General features: G+C 38.8%; 1 protein-coding gene across 5 annotated transcripts in view; it reads left to right on the top strand.

The window, feature by feature from the left end:
* The window catches only part of garnl3 (GTPase activating Rap/RanGAP domain like 3), a 99,865-nt gene that overhangs the window by 10,371 nt on the left and 66,188 nt on the right, over positions 1-23,306 (top strand). Inside the window, exon 1 of one of the 5 annotated variants that reach the window (XM_017698832.2) lies at positions 22,110-22,497. The exons of the other annotated variants lie outside the window; for them this stretch is intronic. Within the exon in view, the coding sequence (XP_017554321.1) occupies positions 22,448-22,497 (50 nt within the window). The 5' untranslated portion in view covers positions 22,110-22,447. Of the gene's footprint in view, positions 1-22,109; positions 22,498-23,306 lie in introns of those variants that run through there. 5 annotated transcript variants of the gene reach the window in all.

Genomic DNA, 23,306 nt, shown 5'->3' with positions numbered 1-23,306 from the left:
AGTGCTTTGCATCAATGGCATTGTGACTTTGTTCTTTTAAATATTTCCCTATATAGAAGTTTGCTTAGCATGAGATACATCAGCTACTTGTGTCCCAACATTCTCTGCAGTTCTGTCGCACTCGTTTAGTCAAAAATGCCTTAAATATTTTACGATTCTTCACTATTTTTTTTTTCATGTTTCCATCCACACTTATACCTTATTCTAATATCTGATTAGACAAATTCTAAGACACCTTCGCGAGCCCTGTTTGGACAGGGTTAAGTTTACATGAGGTCCTGGGGTAATTTCCCTTTGTAAAGGAGCTCCTAGGTGATTTTGTTTCCAACTGGATCAGTTATGTCAGTATTTTCTCCCTTCACACCAGGGCGAATTACCTATTTTTTAAATGATTTTTTTACCAGTCTCAGCAGTCATCTGATCAATTTAGTCTTGTTTGGCTACAAGTCCCTGTGATTTTGGTGGATTTTCAAAGCAGATGTTGCATTGCATTGGGCAAAAAAAAAATTTGGCTGCTGCTACTTGCTGTTTTTACTCTTCTAGCACCTGACCATATTAAACCTTTTCCAAATTGCAAAATATGAAAGTGAAAGTTTTAACCATTTATTTGATCTGGTTTATCAGAGAAGCTCGATCTCACAAGTTGATCAAAGGGGGAATTATAATGGCAGCTACATGTATACACACACATGATATGACATCTAAGTATGAAGAAATTACAGCCCAAAACTCACACCTCCTGTAATAATTCTGTTGCCAAACAGATGCATAAGTCTTATTTCTGAGGAAATGTGTACATTTTATTTTTTACAGACGTCTCCTTAATAAACCAGTCCGATCCGAATAGGACTATAAACTCCTATAGCGTCTGAGATACTTCCATGTGTGTGTGTGTTTAGGGATGAAATGGATATAGTCATCAGAGTTTGATCCTGTCTGAAGATTTGCTGGTATGTCTGATGTCTGTTAAAGCCATTTCTCCACCACGTGTGCACACACATGTGCACACACTCACACAGACCTCTTTGTGTTTCACACACATGAAGCACTCTCCGTTTCCTCCGTTTCACTGACTTAATGTCTTTTTTGCCTTTCTGCCAGGGTTCACTGGCAAAACACCTTTAATGGGAATTTGAAGTTTGTCACTATAAATTATTCAAGGCGTTGAGAGTTTGGTGCCTTTTTGTCATTGTAAGCCAATCAGTGAGCTGATCAATCTGTCATTCAGTCCATCAGCCGGTCCATCAACTCAGCAATCGATACTGCAGACAAAACTGGCCGCGAGCCTCTGAATACTCAGTGCATGTGTGAGAGAGTTTCTCTTTTTCGGTCTCTTAAACTTTGAAGCCATGGTCAGATTTACAACGTAAGACCATTTCAGTTGTTTTTGCTCACTTTCTCCACTTTTTGCAGATTTCTCAGTGATATTTCAAAATGTACAGACAATTAGCTTGTGTGTCTTTTAGTGTCAGGTGAGAGTATGAGCCTTCATATTTGCTGCCACAGAGATGAATCTGATCTGGACTAGGACCTAACCAATGTGAAAAGTTTGAAACCTACACTTAACAGGACCTAAACATCTGATAGCTGATAACACTGGCCAACATAAACTGTAAAATTTACAATCAGGAGAAACTCACAAAGTCATAAATGATGTAAATCATTCATAAAAACATGATACTTTAATGTTAAAATGTATCCTTAAAGTTGGTAAATAACTAATCCCCACCATGAACATAAGTTCTCTTAACGGCTGACGCTGAACTGTTGGGTTGTCCATTCTTATATAACATTTTAATGGAGACTATCAGTGCTTTATTGAATGGATTTCTGCCAATGCTGATAAGTCTGGAACTTCAAAATCAGCCAAACATTCTATTGCTTAGTGTCACTATTTCCCTTTGCTGGCCCCATCCTCTCCAGTCTTCTCTCAAGTCCCGCATTATTTGTCTTTCCACATGTGTATCGTTTCTCACCCCCCTTTCTATGTGTTTCTAGACTTGCGTGCTTTATATGTAGCCCTCGTGTTTCTCTTCGTCTTTGGATTTATACGTCAGTTTGTGTTTTTTTTTGTTTTTGATTCTTCATTTATATGAAGTAAATCACTTGCACATCCTGCTCAAGCTTCAGTTGATTCCAGTTGTGGCCTTATCTAAATTCACAAGCTCAGCTAAACATTGTAAATGTTTGGCTATTATGCTCCCTTCCCTAGAGATGCAGCTACATAAAATTCACCATTAATTTCTATTTGTATTACATGTTGCACTGTATACAGTTACAGACTGTATCAAGATGTTTTTTAAATATGAAAAAGAATCATTCATGTATAATTTATACGTTAGTATAATATTCAGTTTTTATAAAACAGGTCATAAACATATTATTATTAATACTACCACTACCACTTCTACTACTACCACCACCACTATTGCTAATAACAACAACAATAACAACAACAGTGGACAGTGCTTCAGCAGATGTCTATATTTTGTATGTTTTATGCAGAATAATAAATATGGACAACAGCTGATCATGTTGCTATGCATTCAAACTGTAAAAATAATACTGCTTCTGATGATGAAGAAGTTTCTGATATGTGCTGAATCTGTCTTCCATTTACTGACTGAGAGAACGATGTACACAGAGAGGCAGAGAAGGGAGGACGGGGAGAGCTCTTAGTGTTGAGCGTGTCAGGGTGGGGATGAGACACACTTTGTATGAGTCATAAAGTGTGCGTTCTTGATTGAGTGCAAGTGTGTGTGTGGTGCATGTTTAAACACATGCCAGAACATCTTGCCAGCAACATTTTCTATTGAGAGAGGTCAAGCTACAACTAGTACTTACCTGCACTGCTAATGATTCTTAACAAAATGTTGACAAGCTCGAGTTTGAGAGAAAACAAAACTCTGACTTTGCTGACAGCGGGTGTGGTGTCACTACAAAACCAAAATATTACTATAGCAAAAACTGAACATCTGATGTTTATTAACTTAAATAAACAAAGATTCAGATTGCCACAGCTTGTATAATGAATCAAACCAGTAAATAAATCATAGAAATGTAGTCTCATCAGGGACAGGCAGATTAACAGGGAGATGAGGACAATGTAGCCTAGCACTCATCACATCATGTTAAAAACTAATAGAAAATGTGTTGTAACTCGTGTTGCTTGTTTCAATGGGCATAAGGTCATATGTTACTGAATAAAACTCTTCACCTGTATGTTTTACATGTGGTTATGGATGCTTCTCCCAGTCCTGATCAGATTAGTGTGTGCCTGCAGGTAGCATGTATCAACACAGCGTTAGCCTATTTTGATAAGGAGTTGAAAGTTTCAAAAGTTTCAGTATTGAACTGTTAACCACATTGTGGTACTGGAATAGCATTGAACTTTCAGTACCACACTAGTTCTGTCTGTCTTTCTCTTTGGCCTTTGAATAGCCTGCCCTGCGGCTGAAGCTTTCTGATAGTACCATTGCTACGGTTGACGGTAATCACTCTCAGCTGTGCGGCCTGCGGTCCTCTAGCCCGACCGCCTCGTTTGCAGAGAAAAATAGAGGGAGAAATCAGGCAGAGGAATAAAAGAGCGAGTCTCGCTCTGATTACAGCTCTGTGTAAACTTGCACTCCACTCCCCACATCTGCTTCCATTTAAGGCTGAAAGACGCATACCTACACATTAGTGTTTTTCTCTCCAGGAAGCTTCGCTAGGGGAATAAAGAAAAAAAAAAAACCCAAAACTTTTCTTCCCATTATAACCCAGCTGAACTGCGACCAACATAGAAGGGAACAGGATTTTGTCGTTTGCCTCACTGCCAGTTAAAATGCATGTGGTTGACTTTACCACAAGGTACATTCACATGGGGAGTGTACAGTGTATATAAGGCAATGTGGGCACAGGAGGCCGTGTTGCAACAGTCTAGGGGAGTTCTAATGTGGGGGTACACATACATGTGTAAAGAACATGCATAGTGGAAGAGCTATTTCTGGGAGTTTGATCCGATCACAACGTCTTCAACACAAGCATAGCCATTTTATTTACTATCCAGAACGACCTGTGAACCTACACGTCTTCACACATGTTAATATCTAATGTTGAGAATTCTACTATAGTCATTTTGATGGATATCATGTATATGATGTTTAGGGATTTGTTTGCCTAGAAAGCGCCCTGCATGTATCTCTCCACATTTAAGGATTTTCAGTATAAGTACATTGTAGCCCTAGAGGTTCTCCCCAAACTATGATAGAACAATATCTTTTGCATTAGGCAGCATATTCTTAACCATTTCATGTAATAACTTTTTGTGATGTAGGTTTAAGAGGCATTAAGTTCTTGATATGTTGGGCTCCACTGTGAACAATTCCCCTTTAAGCTGCATTCTGTTAATACCGTTGGTACACAGTTTGGTACACCTACTGTATAATATCATATTGATTATTGACTGCAGTCCACCTGTTGCTGCAAAATTGGTGACAAAGGGGACACCCTTTAAATTTCATCATAGCATGGCACTAAAATGGTTAACAATACATATTGTTGGCAATGTTCAAGAACCTTGCATCTCCATTTTCATCATTTTTAATTGTTGTCTAGTATGAAAACCCTAGTTATCCTTTGCATTGTGTTAAAATTTCATGATGAATCAGTCAATGAAACTGGTCCAAAATTACTAGGAAAAAAATCTTGTTACATTAACTGTCATTGCAAGAAGAAAAGTTTTTCCTTCTCCTGTTAAGTTGTGGTTTTGGAGATCCAAAGCGATGATATGTGTGCTGCAGTTCAAGATTGTAGCTTACAAAAGTGTGGAATATCTGCTTTACCTCACTCTCCATTGGTTCGGTTTGTTTATTTAACATGAGCTGCATTTTGTGGACAACATGGTCAGTGTGAATCTGTCTGTGGAAGCCAGTGAAAGCACATCCCATAGTTGGACCAGGGCCTCAGTGCGAGCTTGACAGATGGAGGAAAGATCAATGCAATACTGGACTATGGGCTTTTTTGGGTCCTGCTCACAATCATAAGTGCTTTTTGCATATGAAAAGTATTTTAATGTTTATTGGACTGTATGTTTTTAAAAGTGTATGTTTGTTCTGCCTGGAAGCTCAGCTTCTGCATGTGATTGGTGGAGCTCTCAAAGATGGGGGATTGACAACAAACTGCCAGTGTCATGTGCATTACTGACATCAACTTGAAATAGTCTACTGTATTACACAATTATTTGAGATCATTGCAGTTTGTGCTACAACAAACAAAATGTGAATTAGGTGCACTGGGTTGAGGCAAATAAATGTAACTAAAAGAAAACAGTAAATATGTTCCCTGAGGCATCATGAGAAAAAGTAGGTAGTGTTATTTTGCTTTTAATTTCACTTTGATTCATTCTGCACATATGTCTGTGTAACTACAGACATTTGGGCGAGCGTGCATGCAGTATTGATTTCACAGTACAACGAGTGTTAGCTACTAAGTAAACACAGTAGGATGGCTAATCAGCCAAGTTGGCCACTTTAGGCTTGTGTTGTAATAGTTGCTAACAAGATACAAGAACAAGATAACTGACAAAACAAAAATTTTATTTTTATCATTAATTACATGCTCAGTGCTGCAAGGGAATCATTTGTAAACTAGCATTGGCATTGCCTGCTTGATATAATTCACAGGTCTTTGTGATCTTTTGCCAGTGCCTTTTGAAAAAAACTGCAGAAAGAAGAATTCTTTGATTTTCTTTTACTTTCCTATCATTTTTAGGTACCTGTTAACAGTAAAGCATTTAATAACGATTGTATGTAATTTAGCAGCTAGAGCTGCTTTTTTGAAGCAGCAGGCAGACATTGCAAATGTAGTAGACCTAATCTAGAGAATTAGCTAGAAAATCATACACTATCATTCCAAAGTTCAGGATCACTGTTCTCCAAAATGAAACCGGTTTGGTGCATACACTCTTAAACAGGTGCGATAAAAAAACAGCACATTCTGTCTCTACATAGACACATCAGTGTATTCAGTTGGAGACAACATATTTTGTGTTAAATGTAACACAAAATGTGTTGAAAATTTTATTTGACCAGTTATGGATAACACATTTTGGGTACTGTTAACACAAAATTTGGTAAACCTGAAAACAATACGACATAAAAAGGGTTAAAATGGGTCGCACAAGTTAGTATGTTGTTATTTAACATGTCACTTTTTGGAACGTACAAAATGTATAAAATGATTTTAATATGCTAATACTGCACCTTCACAAATTTCAAATAATTAAAATTCAGTGATAGATGTGTCCAGAATGATAAACAGCTGTAAATTCCTATAATACTAGTTGCTTAATTAATACCCAGAATGCCTTGCATGTCAATAGGTGGTCGAATCTCAAAGCAGTAACAAAAAATGATTCTAAGTTATTACTTTGAATTGTTTATCATACCGTAATTACTTATCGTTCTCAAAAATGTTTGTAATATTGAATGATTGCCACCTGTGCTTCCCACTGATTTAATAAACCAGTCTCTACCCTCTCCATCAGTGGAGAAATGGAAAGGGACCACTGACTGCATATGATTTGGGAGATCATAGTGGTAACACTGGCAAGGCAGGGGCATGTTGTGCGCTGTGCTGGTACAAGTGCATCAGGCACAGCGGTGCGGTGTTACACACCACACTGTCACTGTGGGATTGAATAATAGTCCACCATCCAGAAATATCTAGCCAACACAAGTCCTGTGGTTAGAAAATGACCACTGATGAAGGACTTCAGGATGACTAACACAAATTGTACATGGAAAAAGATGAGATACAGTTTCTAACTGTACACCTACAAGGTGTCTAATGAGTGGATAGTAAGTGGTAGTTAGGGGTAGAGTGTGGCTGACAAATTGTGCAGTAATAAGCTACAGTCAGTAATTATATACCTGTATATGGTAGGTGTTTCAGATTAAATGGCTACTGAGTGGAGGTACACAGTTACCTAATAACTTGTACCCAATAATCTGTCAAATAGAGCGCTTAACACCTAAGCAGCTAAAATGATTTGGGGGAAAAAGTCACAGGTCATTGCTACAGGCATTTTCAGTTGCTTGGCTGTAAAACCTGATTCTGTAATAAGCAAAAGGACCACTAGAGGACATAGTAGGTCCATAAATGATGAATCAGTAGACAACGGGCTCTGGGCAGAAGCTGCTGTCTTATGATGCCCTATGACCTTCTCTATAACTTTTCAAATCTTAAACTTCTAAGTGTATATAAGAAACTGCACTGACCACTAATCTCGAAACATCTGTTTGATGAAAAGCAAGGGCGAGTGTACATTCCAACAGACGGATGGTCCAGTCACTTTATTTGTAATAAAACTAAGGCAAGAGGTTGGAATTATTTTGCCTTGTCAGACTTGCACATTTTTAATAAAATATTTAAAACAAATCTGCTTTGTTTCTTGTAGTTGATTTGCTTTTGTAAGAAGTCTACATAACCTGATGTCTGAAAAGTTGCCCTCCTGCAGTGATAGGACCCCAGTATGACCTGAGTTTTAATGTCTAAAATGTCAGCATGCCATAGACAGGCCTCAGGAAATGTCACTCTGTCTGACACACGCTATGAAGGATGGCCCTACGTTTTAACATAATCAAAGAGCTTAACCTTTTAACTGCACTCAGCCAAATACTGTGTCTCTCTGTGTCTGTGTGTGTGTGTGTCAGGCCCACTAAGCCTAACTTTGCCTAGGATGCTTTGGCATTTAGCTTCTAGAGAATACTAAGAGACAGACTTTTAGGATGACACTGATTCTTTCACCTTTAATCAGAAAATTTAATAATTTTTTTTATTTGTCTTAGGGAGTTGAAGCTTAATCTTTGTCAAATAAATGAAAATAATATTACAGTTGAGTAAGAGTTGTGGTTGTAATATACTGTCACTTTTAATTTGTCCGCAAAACTGGGCCATTTTGCCTGTTGTCCAATTGTACGAGAGCTAAAACATGAGTGTTTTTTCTGAGACACTAAGCTGATTTGTCCCATCTCTGAAACCTGATGCTGTGGTCAGAGGATGTTCTAAAACTTGCAGCATATTATAGGTGGCATTTTGTACAGGTATGATATCTGCCTCCTGAACCATGCGCAGCTTAACAGTTGTCAGGTACAGAAATGTGGTATTAATGTAGGATATCGGATCATGCCACATGTTTATACGTGCAGTTTTTCACGTTTAGGTATGCTACGTGTCTTGCGATGCTTTGCTTGGAATAAATCAATAAAGGCATACAATCTTTTCGATAAATCAAGTTTCAACATTCACTGGGGGCTATTACCACGTTAACTCTGTTAACCTTCACCAGGCACATGCCATTTCATGTCCACAGGCCTCTAAAATCAGATTATACCATTCTGAATATCTTTAATTCCTATAAAAGGGGAGCTGGAATAAAGGCCTGTGCCAGACACTTATAACAGTACAATATAATAAAGCTCTGTGTGGGGACTGATATTTAGAAAGTCAAATGTCTAATATCTGTTGACAATTTCTTTCACCAATATGCATAATTAAAGGTTTAGTTTGGATTAGTTTAGACATCTGTTTTGTTAAACATCTCCAGTTGTGCATCAAACACACGAAAATGTTGCTTATCCAAATGATTTGCACCAAGGAATGCACAATAATTAATAATAAGGTTTTGATCTCGCATCAGAAATACTAAGGTGTGGAGTTTGTGTTATGCATGCACATTGAATATTTAACATTTCTGCCCTGTGTAGGGCGATAGGACAATGCTGCTGAACAACAGCAATGATTGACAAGTAACCTAATGATGATGCTTCAAAGGTGATTGCCATGCTGGGTAGAGAAGTGATGAACTAGAGAGGACAAATTATATGTTAAACAGCTTGATAAATAACATTAAAAATGTACATGTTTGATTTCTTTTGACTTAGTAAACTTATTAAAGCAGTGGATTACAACAAGACTTTAATAAGCTGTTAAAGTACAGTAGAGTCCATTCCCCCTGATGTTTCCCCCAGTATGACATACCGTCTGAAAAATTTCTCAGTATTTTAAATTTCCCCCAGACATCTGCAGAATTCCAGAGTGCGTCCGGTATAGCAGCGGAAAACGCCTCGTGTTTTTGTTTAATTTTTTTTTGTAAAGCAAGTGGACTTACATAATATCTAAAATGCACCACAGCTCTAAACAAAGCTGCTGTATGCCTTTCGGTAGTAACTCACTTTAATAGTGCAGATCTTTACTTGTGTGGGATTGAGAAATTTTCATTTCAAGCATTCATTTTCTGCCTAGGACAGTATGGCAGGACATTGATTGATAGTCTGCAGTAACGCTGATCCAAAAAACAGGGTGAAGTCAGTTTAGGCCACGTTTGGCTTTGATATTGATAAGATCCATTATGAGGGGATATACATAGATTTAACCCATATACTGTGGAGGCAGGCCTAGATTTGCCCCCACAGTAAGTACATGGGTTAAATGTTGTATATTCCTCAGTGTTGAATATTAACATGAGACATTCTCAGCTGTAACGTCCATTTTAGTCTTTAGTCTTTAGACCAATTTGTCTTAACTGTTTTGTTTTTTTTATTCTAAAGCAAGTGGACTTCTTGGATTTGTAATTCACTTGTGCATGTTCAGAAGACAAAAACAGCACTCAACCCACACCAGGAGGGACTGATGAATGACATGTAAATGAAGAATTGAATCTTTTAATTTAAAAATGTTCATTAAATCCGTTCAGGCCAAACGAACGAACAAACAAACAACAACAAAAAAATGTAAGCCAAAACAGAAACAACAGAAAATAGATAAAAAGCAGATGATGTGTGTTCACGAGAGGCACACATCCTGATATTTTAACAAGAAAATATTGTGCTGATTATTTTTACATCACCCAGGCCTGATACAATAACAGCATGGCTGAACAATCTGAAGAAAAGATCTAATTTTTTTTAACCATGAAATTGTGATTTAAACACAATTATTTTCTATAAAAGAAGCTCCAGATCTTTTTTTTTTGCCAAGAACACCAACACACCCATATTTTCTGACTCAAGGTTTCTGTGATGAATGTAGTGTGCCAGACTTCCTGTTCACAAGTTCTGAACTATTAGGTCAAAACAGCATAGAACAATGTGAGATCTAACTAAAATTGCAGCTCTTGTAATTTGAAAATTGCACAAATAGTGATTTTGATTTAAAAACATTTAATCATTCGGCCCTAATAATATGTGTGGTCTGATGGCAAAGTGTGTCAGCAGTTTGAACCAATTTGTTGACAACAAAAAATACAGCATGTGCCGTGCTGAGAAACGTGATGTCGCTTGTTGGTTGTAGTACTGCAACTAAATCTTTAGCTGTTGAGCTAGTGATTGTATTAGAGCTGAGGTCAATACGGGCATTTTAGAACTGGACCTGATCTATGTGGGAAAACATCATGCTGAGACTGATCTTGGCAAGCAAACACACAATATGTTCATGGGATTTCATGATAACTCGATCTCTACTCCCTGGGGTGTGTTTGTGTGTGCATGTAAGAGGACAGGATAACTAGAGGTATTATGGGCTTTCCACATAAGCGTTCAAGCAGTGCAACACAAGTGCATTACGAAATCTTGTTCTGGATAAAATATATACGAATGCACAGCATTGAGCAGAGACCACATTCAGCTATTTAGTCAGTCAAAACAGCCATTAAGTACAAATTATTAATTTTTTTCCAGATGTTGTTTCTTGGATACAAGAAATTCAACTTGCATAAGGAAGGTGAACGTTACAGGAATATAACTGGAAAAAACAGTTTTCAAAACAGCACTTTTCAAAAACTTTTGAAAGATATAGAGACAGCGTGACTACCAAGAGCTGTGTAAGACCTGGTAGACCACCAAAACTGGCACCTTCAAATAAACAGTATGCGAAGCTTACGACTTTAATAGATATGAGAAAATTGAGCTCCACATTTGTTACAGATTCTTCAACATCATGGAATGTTATTGCCATCACTTGGACTGTGAATCCAACTTTTAAGGCTGAACTTTAAAGGTTTGGAAAAATATAACCTCAGGTTGCATTGAACAACTGAAAGCAAGTCTCCCGAAAAAAAAGAAATCTGTGGAAAAAAGGCAGTCAAATCAAATCAAATCAAATCAAATTTATTTGTATAGCGCTTTTTACAACTGATGTCACAAAGCAGCTTCACAGAATTCCAGAAAAGACAAGAATGTAAAAACCCCCCAGTGAGCAAGCCAGGGGCAACAGTGGCAAGGAGAACCTCCCTCAGAGCTGAGGAAGAAACCTTGGGAGGAACGAGGCTCACCAGGTGGACCCATCCTCCTCTGGGCAGACTACCTACAAGTGATTATACTACTAATATTAATAGCAGTAGTATTAGTAGTAGTAATAGCTTGGAGTCTATGAAAACATCAGTGTAGGGTGGGCAGCTAGTCCAATGTAGGTGGTGGTAGCTGGGGCGTGGGCAGCTGGTCTGAAGTGGGTAGCAGGAGGGCTCGACAGTCAGTCGTCCTTCAGTGTCCAGCCGGACATGTGGGCGGTCGTATACTCGGAAAAAAGGCAGGGAGAAGGAAATAGTTTTATTCTGTCTGTTTGTACGTAAAACAGGGGATGTGAACCAGAGTTCAATTTCCAGAGTGTGGCTAATGAGGCAGATCTAACTATGACAGCTTTACTAAAAGGAAAGAACCAGAAGGAGACACAGACACGGCAGCACTCTGAAACAGTTTGGCATCCCTCCGCTCCACCGTCCACAAACCTGAGTGACCGCGTGCGAGCAGCGGGACGACAGCACCAGCGTCTCAGTTTACTATAATTCCCTGAGTCCATGGACCCCTGGATCTGCTGCCTTTATCTAAGGGGGAACGTTACCTACCAAACGCTAAACTGAACAAGTGAGTCTTCAGCCTAGTTTTAAAGATTGAGACTGTGTCTGAGTCCTGAACAATTTCTGGAAGATCATTCCAGAGTTTGGGGGCTTTATAAGAAATAAGCTTCCCCCAGCTGCAGCCTTATGAATTCTAGGAACTATTAATAAGCCAGCACTCTGGGATCTGAGTAGTCGTGATGGCTCGTAGTGGGAAATAAGGTCTTGCAGGTACTCAGGAGCGAACCCATGTAGGGCTTTATATGTCAATAAAAGAATTTTATAATCAATTTAACAGGCAGACAATGAAGTGATGATAGCACTGGACTGATGATCAAATTTTTCTCAGTTTTAATGAGGACCCTGGCTGCAGAATTTTGGACTAGTTGAAGTTTGCTTAGATTCCTGCTCGTACATCCTGACAGTAGTGCATTATAGTAGTCTAGCCCTGAAGCAATAAAGGCATGTACTAGTGTTTCTGCATCACGCAGGGAAAGGGCAATTCTTATATTGGCAATGTTGTGAAGATGTAAAAAAGCTGTTCTAGTGATGCTGCCTATGTGTTGATCGAATGATACATCTGAATCAATTATGACGCCAAGAGGTGTAACTGGAAAGTCAGCAAGATATAAAATTAAATCTGGTAGTTTATTTCTTGCCAATTTTTGACCCAGAAGGAGAACCTCTGTTTTGTTACTGTTTAGTAGGAGGACGTTCCATAACATCCAGCATTTCACGTCTTTTACACAGTCCTGCATTTTCTTTAATCTGTATTTGTCATCAGGCTTTAACAATGAAAGTTAATGCCATGGTTACTTATAACTGTGCCTAACGGTAACATGTATAGTGTAAATAATAATGGTCCTAAAACAGAGCCTTGCGGAACTCCAAATCTTACTTTTGAATAATTGGAAGATAAATTGTTTACACTGACAAACTGATAACATTCTGTTAAATAAGATAGGAACCACGATAGGGCTGTCCCTGTGATTCCAACCATGTATTCTAGCCTTTTTAGGAGAATACTGTGGTCTACTGTATCAAAGCTGTGCTGAGGTCAAGTAGCACTAACAGGGATATGTAGCCTTGATCAGAGGCAAGAAGAAGATCATTAGTTATTTTAACTAGAGCTGTTTCAGTGCTGTGATGTGGCCTGAATCCAGATTGGAATTTCATATATATGGTTCTTATGTAGATATGAACCAAGTTGTTGGGCCACAGCTTTCTCTAAGATCTTCAATATAAATGGTAGGTTAGAAACAGGCCTGTAATTAGACAGTACGCTAACATCAAAATTTGGTTTCTTGATCAGAGGTTTGATAAATGAGTGGACTTGGGAAAACAATTGTAATTGAGTGTAATTTTAATTGTAATGTTTAATTGCAATGTTTGTGGTGCTGAAATTGATTTTTTTTAATGAATCAACTGTACTCAATGGCTGTTTTGATTAGAAATTATACATTCTGTATGAATTTTGAATATACATGACTTCCTAAAACATGTGTTAGGCTGGCACTGCCAAACAAGAACTAATAAAGCACAACTCCAAAGAAAGCTGCTGAAAGCCTTTTGGTAGTAACTCGCATTAATATTTAGCCAGATGTTTATTTGTGTGGGAATGAGAATTTTTTATTTCAAGCACTTTTTCTGCAGTCCACACAATAGGACAGAATGGCAGGACATGATTGATAGTCTGCAGTATCGCTGTTCCAAAAAACAGGGTGAAGTCAGTTGTAGCCATACTTGGCTTTGGTATTGGGATGGTACAAATGTAAAGATCCAATACAGAGGGATATACTTAGTTTTAACCCATATACTGTGGAAGCAGGCCTAGATTTGCCCCCACAATAAGTACATGGGTTAAATATTTTATATTCCTCAGTGTTGAATCTTTAACAATGAGAGTAAGAATGTTGGCATGAGACACTCTCAGCCTTTACAGCCATTTTTTTCCGGGGTTCTTTAGTAAAGAAAATGGTTCTGTATAGAACCATGAACACTTAAAGAAGCCTTTACATGATTTTCTTTGCATTGTGAGAGAGGTCTTCAGACTGATTGAGAATGTGCTGTAGATGGTTCTATATAGAAGCTTTTTGAAAAGGGTTTTATGTAGCACCAAAAAGGGTTCCACTATTTTTACAAGCCCAGGAACCCTTTTTTGTACTATATAGAACCCGTTTTGCTAAGTGTGTAGGTTAATTCTGAATATTAATTTGCATCACAAGTCTGTTGCTGTTGTCTCGACATAACAGCAAAAGTGTAAATGCCAGTATGATGAGATTAAATTGATTAAACTGCTCCAGGATGTAGGCATAAATGTCTCAAAGCTACTATGAAGAGATGATCATACCAGCATGACCTCAGAGGATATACCACAATTGCAAACAACTGGTAAACCACAAGAAGGCTTTCCAGTGTAGGCCAGATTTAGGCTTTTTACAGTGTCAGTGTCTGGTAGGATGGTTAGCCCATGATTTTTTCAGAATCCTTATTTAAATGCATAGGCAACTTAAACCAGTGGTGTTTAGCTTGTCTGGACCACCATCTCTGCTCTGTTAACCCTGAGGTAAGTCCTGTTGACATTTCTCCCCACTTATTTAATAGCACTGAAAGGCTAAGGAAGGAATATATATATATATATATATATATATATATATATATATATATATATATATATATATATATATATATACACACACACACACACACACACACACATATATATATATATCTATATCTCTCTCTCTCTCTCTCTCTCTCTCTCTCTCTCTCTCTCTCTCTATATATATATATATATATATATATATATATATATATATATATATATAGAGAGAGAGAGAGAGAATAGAACATTCTGTACTGTGTTCTACATCACAAAAAAAAAACACATGCAGATGGAATTTAGTTGTTGGATATTTATTAAATGCTAGAAGAAAGTTATTTTTGTTTATTTGGTGTATATATTTAGTATTTACTGTTATATAATTAGTAATAAGAACCATGTTTAGCAACCTGTGGTGTTTATATATCAGCACACAGCCACTTCTCTGGCTAAAAAACGGAGCTCAATGTTGTTTCACGCCCAAATTTCTCAAGTCATTTGTCTCATACAAGCATCTTGTTCACTTGTGGTGCATTTCTGAGCATCAGTTCATCGTTCATGCTGTCAATATTAACGATTTTCAGGGGTTTATTTGCTTTATTTGTTTTTTTGGCTTGGTTAAAGCGATGGGCTGTGAGACCCCGCTGCTGAGTGATACAGCTCATAGTCATAGGCACCAGTATCCCCATCACTGATACTGATACTGTGCCAAATAATGTAATTAGTGCCAAATTAAATTAACCATGTTTGAGAACCACTGCCATAAATAACACTGTGGCCTACAAAGGAGTTTGATATGTCAGTCAACCTGACTTCTATCTGATCTTAATGCCTATATATGTATGCTGTCGGAACAAACCTTGTATCTCCATTTTTGTCATTTTTTAGTTTTGGACATAATCTGTTACCCTCTGTTACATTGTGTGTCAATTTCATGATAAATGGACAGATATCATGCATTCATGCTTACTGACTGCTTCATTAATCGTCTAAATGATTCATTTCTTGATCACACACACATTTCACAATTCTTCAATATGCCTAACCCCCCCAAGACTCTTACTTCTTGACCAAGGACAAACAGGCAGAAGCGCATGCATATCCACCCACCCACCTTAATACAGTCCAGGCTAGTGCAATCTTCAGTAGCAGCAGCAAAGTCAATGTAAAGTGAATGTGAGGGACAGGGAGAGACTGTTTTCTGTTCTGTCTCAAGTTTGATTTATGATGCATTACTGGCTGAGTGTACTGTATGAGCTGGCATTTGTTATGGTTGTTGACTTTGGAGTACTGCTGTATGTACGACATGTGTGTGTGTGTGTATGTTCCTGTTTCTCTTTGCTCACGGTTATGTTGTTGGCGTCATATAGAGGTAAAGTTTCAACAGCATTGTGGTGTGTGTGTGTGTGTGAGTGTGAGTGTGAGCGTGCATATGTGTTATTGTTTTGCCTGGAACCTGAAACTCGATGTTGACTCCGAGGTGTTGAGTCTTACATTTCATTAGGTGCTTTCATGCCCACAAGCTTTAACACTCAAGAGCTCTGGTTTCAACAAACATGTCTCACTAATACTTTTTGCACTTAAAGAGCATCAGTAACTTCTTACTACAAATACACATACCTTCTTACTGTTTAATTTTACTGACATGGAATTTAAACTATCTCAAAGAGACACTGGCTGTGACCAAAGCAGATCCCTATTTGCATTTAGGTCTTTCTTCTCTCGTAAATTGTAGTGAACTCTATAGATGTGAATTCCAAGTATTTTTGAAAGTTTCTATAAGAGTTCATAACTGGAACTTCATCACACTAGCTTCTCATAGAAATTCTTTTCCACTGTCTGCGATATAAGAACCATATTTTTTTAAGTAAATATTATAATGCAATAATTAAATAGTCAATACTGATATGATTCAGATATCATTGTGCATCGACACTGACTACTCAATTAATTGTCTAAATAATTGGAGTACTAAATTAGCCATACAGTTGATATTTCTTACACTAAAATTAAGGTTCTGTGCAGGTACATTTTTCTGTAATCAAGGTACAAACAATGTAAATGTGCCCTCAAAAGGTACACCAGGTCCAATTGTGTACCTTGAAGAAGTTTTTACTAGTGGGAAAAGTATGTATTTATAGCTTTCCACAACCCAATATTATAAAACAGAAGAATTAAAGAAAAAGCCTGGAGATGAGACGGGATGTGAGCAGTCAATACAGCTTAGAAAATATAATTTTAGTGGATTGTAGTACAATTGTGTTTCCTGAGGAAAGGTACTTAGATGTACCCTTGAGGGTACCACCCTAGTGGCAAGTAAGGCAATGCCCCAGTGACAGCTTCATACCTTTTTTCTGTATTTTTCCTGACACATTTCATAATTGTTCAATATGCTTGACCATTCTCCACTAATACTCTTGCTTCTTGAACAAGCACTCGAATCTCCACTCTGTGGGCCTAGCCAACATCAGCTAGAGGATTTAGTCTAGCTGGCGAAAAAGCACAATTTTGAAGGCAGCACAGAAAAGTTTTGTCTGTAGAGGAGTTTAACTATTACTTATACTCAAATATTCAAATTGGCAGAATGCGCATCCCAAGAGTGCATTGTTGGACTTTGTAGTGGCCTCAAACTGATGATGATGATAGATGATAGCACTGGTGCTAGGAGGCTAAAACATTTTAAAATGTCCAATTATTCAGAAATATATAAGGGAAATGTGTAGATTTTTCTGCTTGATTAGTAACAGGTCTCTTCAGATGAACTAACATGAGTTATGAGCTAACACTTCAGCTATCCAGTATAGTGTTGGACTCATCATCTTCTTAGGCGCTGATGAGACAACATGTTAGTTTGTCAGAGAAATATATTTTCACTGTTTCTAGGCCAAGCTAACATCCCCCAAGCCTAATTTGCAAAAAGGCCACGCCAAAGTCTGCCCTCTGTCTTTTAAGTCTTAAAAACGAATCCTTGGCAACATGCTCACATTAAGACACCCACGTTTCATAGTATAAAGTGCAATACAATATAAATACATATAAACAGTGATTTCGGTACTGAGTACCCAAGTACCCCTGCACACCCCTAATACTACTGAATCAGTTCAGTGTATATCAATGCTTTATGAGTCTTATTACTATGCAACAGACAGAGGATGTTAATGGTAGCTAGAGAGCCATGAAACTAGCCATGAAAATGAAACTACCACTTTTGACTCTGTCTGCAGAAAACTGCAGTTGTGGATGAAGAATTGTGTGTCCAGTTTTGTCTCCTGCACTGTTCAAAATGTTTTTAAATGTCTACAAATATGAAACAGACTTCAGCCTTATTTAAGCACTATGTTGGTTTGTGTATGCAACTGATGTGATGAATACTGACCCAGGTTGACTGATTAATTAAGTCATGCATTTTTATGACTACTTAGTAAACTAAATAGTTCCTCCTTATACAGCACGATACCAACAAGGGGGAAGGGATCCATTTCACACAGCTCGTGTCTAGATGGTGGCATTACCCATGGTGCTCTTTGTTAGAGTTTAAATATTGATGAGCTCCATCATTCCAGGACTCTCTGTGATGTCATGAGTTAGGGACTTGAATATCACGCCCTCATATGTTCTCATATGACCTACCTGAGCGTGGGCGTGAGCGTCTGTGTGAGTGGCTGAAATGCCTGATTTCCCAAGGCCTTCATCTGAGAGCTAATACTGTAATGTAGCACTAATAAAGATGCAGAGTAATAAACTGAAGGCAGTTTCTCCCCCACAGTCTTCCTGAAAACTACAACCCTCTCATATTCTTTAAATTACTCTAGGGCCTTATTCACTTTCATGCTCTCCCTTTCTTTCTTTTCCTGGTCTAGTTCTTTTTCTCTCTTCTTCTCTAATTTTTTTCTCTTTCTCTTTTCCCTCTTGCTTCTTTCTCTCCCTCTCTCTGTCATAAGTCTTATAAATCCTGAGAGAGAGAGAGAGAGAGAGAGAGAGAGAGATGAGAGAAGGAATGAGGGAGAAAAAGAGGAAGGAAAGGTAATGGTGTGATCTGACTTTGACCTCATCGTCTCCCTTGCTCCTGGGCTAGACAGGAGGATTATGGGTAAACCTGAAATCAGGAGGAAGAAAGAGTGATGGTTATGAGATCATATGGGCCAAGAGCGAGACAACACACACACACATACACACACACACACACACACACACACACACACACACACACACACACACACACACACACACACACACACACACATTGAAACACAAGAGGCAGGAACGTGTGGTGATTAGTGGTCAGTGTTTGTAGCACACAAAGGTGAATGCAAAGTAAGCTGTGTCCTTGGACAAACCAGACAAACCAAATGCACCCTGTTGATGTGCAGCAATATAGGACACAAACACAAGTTTTTGTAGCCGTGTGCTGATATAGTCTTTGTGGATAATAATGGAAATGGTTAAAGCGATTTCTTGTTGTTGGGGAGGATCCAAGCAATTCCTGGGTGTATTTTGTTATCTTTACATTTAAGGTTACAGAGGATCCATTTCAGACTGTAGTCTGTATGTGTTGCTTGTCTATGGAATCTGCAGAATCTCAGCTGTTTTTTCTTTTTCACACCTCCTTGGGATGCAGTACAGCACTGCTCTTAATGAGAAGAATGAAATGAAGAAACACATGAAGAAACGCAAAGAATGGAAACTTTTTCAAATGCATTTCTTTAAATATGAGCACATCAAAGAGTGAAATCTCTTTAAACACAACACATGTAGCTGCCAACAGGTCTTAATGATGCTCTGAACAAAACTGGAGCCTACACATGCTTTTCCAGGTAACAATGTAAATGAATTGTCATTGGCATACGGGGGGCACTAGAAACTTTGTTCTTCTCTCTGCAGTCTGCTGTGGGATATTTTGCAGGATTAGGCAGTTTGAAAATGAGGATATTGCTGTTGTCGGAAGAAAACCTTGTATTTCCAAAATTATAACTTTACAAGAGAAGGAAAAAACCTACTTTACCTTTAATGTAAGGCAGTGGAACCAGATTTTTTCCCCAAATCATTTAGGGCCATTTCTTTTGGTCCATCCATCATGAAATTTACACACAATGTAAAGGGCAACAGGTGTTCTCTGTGTTTTCTTCCGACCACAGTGATATAATGCTCTGTAATTCCCATCGGCTGCTAGAACCAAAGCCTATATAATGAGCCTATGTAGCCTAGTTCTTTCTTAGACTCCTGAAAGTCGTGAATTGGAGAGAAATTGTTCAGCATTCACAACTTGTGTTCTGGTGAAGGCTTGAGAATCTACCACATTGAACCAAATCTCTCTGTTATCAACTTTTGACAGTCATTTCAATAAAACGTGCACAGCTGTCCCCATTGGGTTTTATGGGTCAACCTTTGCTTAACCTTACCAATGATAATATTGATCATGTCAACAATAATAATAGCCACATTTTTCATCTGTTAATTTTGAAACGGTCCAAACATTGAGGTGGTTGTGAGTGATAATATGTGAGTTGAAATAAAAGAACATTAAATGCACTATTCAACTTAGCCTGATGCGGTTTTGGCTGATGTACGAGAGCTGAGACATGATTTAGCTCATGTGTTTTTTCTGAGACCAGCAGTTTTGTCTGGTGTCTGAACACTGACTCTGTGCTCTGGGGGTGTACAAAAATGTACACCAAATAGACAACAATGTCATCTACACTAGGTACAATAAATGTGGTATTATTGTAGGATATTGCATCACTCAACATGTTTAAAAGTACAGTTATGTCCATGTTCTCCTATTACTATATGATCACCTGGTTGTTCATAAATCTTGTGTGCTCACACACACACACACACACACACACACACACACACACACACACACACACACACACACACACAGGATAACTACTGTCTCCATCCCCTTGTACACAGAAGAATTAGACCATCGACATCTATCATCATCATTACACCAGCACTGGACTGCATCATGGTTGTACATTAAATGCATCTACAAATAGAGCAACAGATGGAGCAACTTTACTTAAATAACTAAATTTTACCTAAATAAGCTAAATAATAAGAACAATATTAATGTTGTCTGTTTACACAGTCTGTATAATCTGGCCTGTATTATGTATTTCTTATCTGTCTCCACTGGCATCCTTGCTCTTCTTGTGTCTATAGCTTTTTTTACACGCTGTATACTTGTGCAGTCTTTCTGTATAATGCTAATAAAGAGAACTGGGACTCATCACTCTCAGATCAAGATTCTTGGAACAGTTCCAGTCTAGTGTTTTGTCTTATCTGTCTTCTACTCGATAAAGTGCTTGCTTTATTAAAGCAGCATTCCTGTAGGTTTGTTACTGGAACTGATATGTTTGTATTGCTATGTTTGGGGGTATTTCCACTGCCTTCTGTACTAACTGTAGTTAGCTCTGCACCCAACGTAATCCTAATCTTAACTTCAGTAATCAAAAGGAAATCTTTTGGCTTCAGTACTTTTTCAAATCAAATGCACATATTGTTTTTTGCTTGTGGGGAAGAACCTTAGGCTAAATGTTGGTATCAAATATTGCAGTAATTTAAATTAGTGCCGATATTTGCAAATTATGATTCTCTAATCATTCTAATCTATGGTCAGTCTAAAAATGTGTATAATAGAAAACATAGCATTTACTCATAGGCTGTACAAACAGAACACCATCAACTTATAAACACCCAGCCCAGTATTGAAGGATATGTCGATACCCGAATTGGTATTGTACTCATACTTATAAAAATGCAGTGATACCAACATCTGATACCATGTAACATAAGCCTAGTGTGACACATGGCTCAAGCTGGCAATTAACAAGGGTCTGCTCACTCAGTGAGGTGTTACTGATGCTGTGAAAGTTTGACACAAAGTTGTTGGTCACTTTGAACATTCTGGCCTGGCCAATTCCCACGAGACATACACTGCAATTTTAGCCCGTTTTCAAAAACATATGATCACAACCACTTTCCCAGTACAGGTTGGGATACTTGGGTTAGCCAAACAGAGGCAGAAAATTCAACATTAGCGGGACTAAAGTTTGTATAAAGCAACTTCACTCTTCAAAATAGGCTGTTGAGAGACCGAATTTCCCTTATCCATGAACATCACTGCCTGGTTTGTGTTTCAGTGCACAGTTAGCAAAGATCAAAACTATGAAACATACTTTACTTATAACTGCCAATAAATGCTTTTCTAACATGGAAAGAAAACTGCTTTACTCCACTGTGATACCTGATCTAAGCTAATTAATGTAACATAGCTAGCCGATGTACTTCACTTAAAATCAGCGAGGTTTTAATTTAACTCTTGTGGTATATTACACTCAGCAGAGCGACGCCCCTGTGATGGAACATGAATACAGCTCTTTGGGGTTACAGAATGTTGCCTGGTCCCCACGAGGATTTACTTACAACGCAAAACTAAGAGCAGCTTTTAGATGAAAACGTAGCTACTTCTGCAACACTGAGAGCCGAGGTAATACCCAACTAAGATAGGAATACAATCGTGGGTGTGTGTGCATGAGAGAGAGAGAGAGAGAGAGAGAGAGAGAGAGAGAGAGAGAGAGAGAGAGAGAGAGAGAGAGAGAGAGAGAGAGAGAGAGAGAGAGAGAGCAGTTAGCCAGCCCGCAACCCGTCTGAGCTCAGCGAGAGGGAAATCCGCGGGAAAGCCAGCGCGCTCGTGCCGCGTATGGCTCGTGTCCTCCTCCCCTCTCCTCTCTCTCTCTCTCTCTCTCTCTCTCTCTGCCGTTGTGACCGTTAGGCTCCGCACAGGCGGTCTCAGTCAGTCACATACACACGAAGTCATACTAGAAACGCGGACCGCGACGAGGGAGGGGTGTGATAAGTGAGGGGACGATGGTCACCCGTGGTCTTCAGTGACGGAGGAGAGGGAAGATAAGGGACACACAGCCCGAACCAGCCGGGGGGTAGATCCTGACGCCGCTTGGGGGGCCATGAGCGGGGCAGACACTGCGGCGAGCAAACTGCTGAGCTTCAACCAGCGGTGAGTGAGCGAGGGGTCCAGTCCGGCTGTCTAGCGCCGAACCCCTGCTGTCTTTTTTCTCACGTCTGTGCTTTTTTCGTGTCATTAGAGGGTCTGTTCGCGGGCTTTCGCCCCCAGCTGATGCTCTGCTCGGTCACCGTGGCGAATTCAGTCACACATTTTTGTTGTTTTCAGTGAGCAACAAGCTGCAGGCGACGAGGCTGAAGTTGGCATCCTGTTCTCCAGCTTGTTGTCCGTTCCACCTTAAATGGTGCAGCAGTCACTGTCTGGTGCATGAACGGGCAGCAGCATGAAACTACTGCACCCTTTAAGGTGGAACGGAAAATTTTTGGACAAAGTGGGGTTAAATACATACAACGTAGTGGTTAAAAGTATCATATAGTCTCTTCAACTGAGGACTTACGATGTATTTTTTGCTAAAAAAGCTGAAAGAGCCACTGCTGAACGTCCCCAAACGGCGACCTGTTATGCATTTTTATACGGGTTTATTGTGCTGTATAGGGTTTAAAGTGATAAACGCATTTGTAACGTTTAAATATACGAACGTGTACCAGCCATTGTAAACAGAGAACATGGTTTCACGGGAACACACGGAAAATGCGTGAATTATTCATGTTTAATGGTCGGTTCACGGTAGGATGGACTTGCATGCACCACTTTCCCATAGAGAGAGAGAGAGAGAGAGAGAGAGAGAGAGAGAGAGAGAGAGAGAGAGAGCGCGCGCACACACACACAAACACAGAGTGGGAGAACATCCTCACACCTTAATACCACAAAGAGGAACGTTTAAAATTATCGTTCACATGTAT

Source organism: Pygocentrus nattereri, chromosome 23, assembly GCF_015220715.1.
Source record: "Pygocentrus nattereri isolate fPygNat1 chromosome 23, fPygNat1.pri, whole genome shotgun sequence".
Taxonomy (NCBI): Eukaryota; Metazoa; Chordata; class Actinopteri; order Characiformes; family Serrasalmidae; genus Pygocentrus; species Pygocentrus nattereri.
The sequence above is the reverse complement of the archived record's forward strand: the minus strand, read 5'-3'. Positions and strand labels throughout refer to the sequence as shown.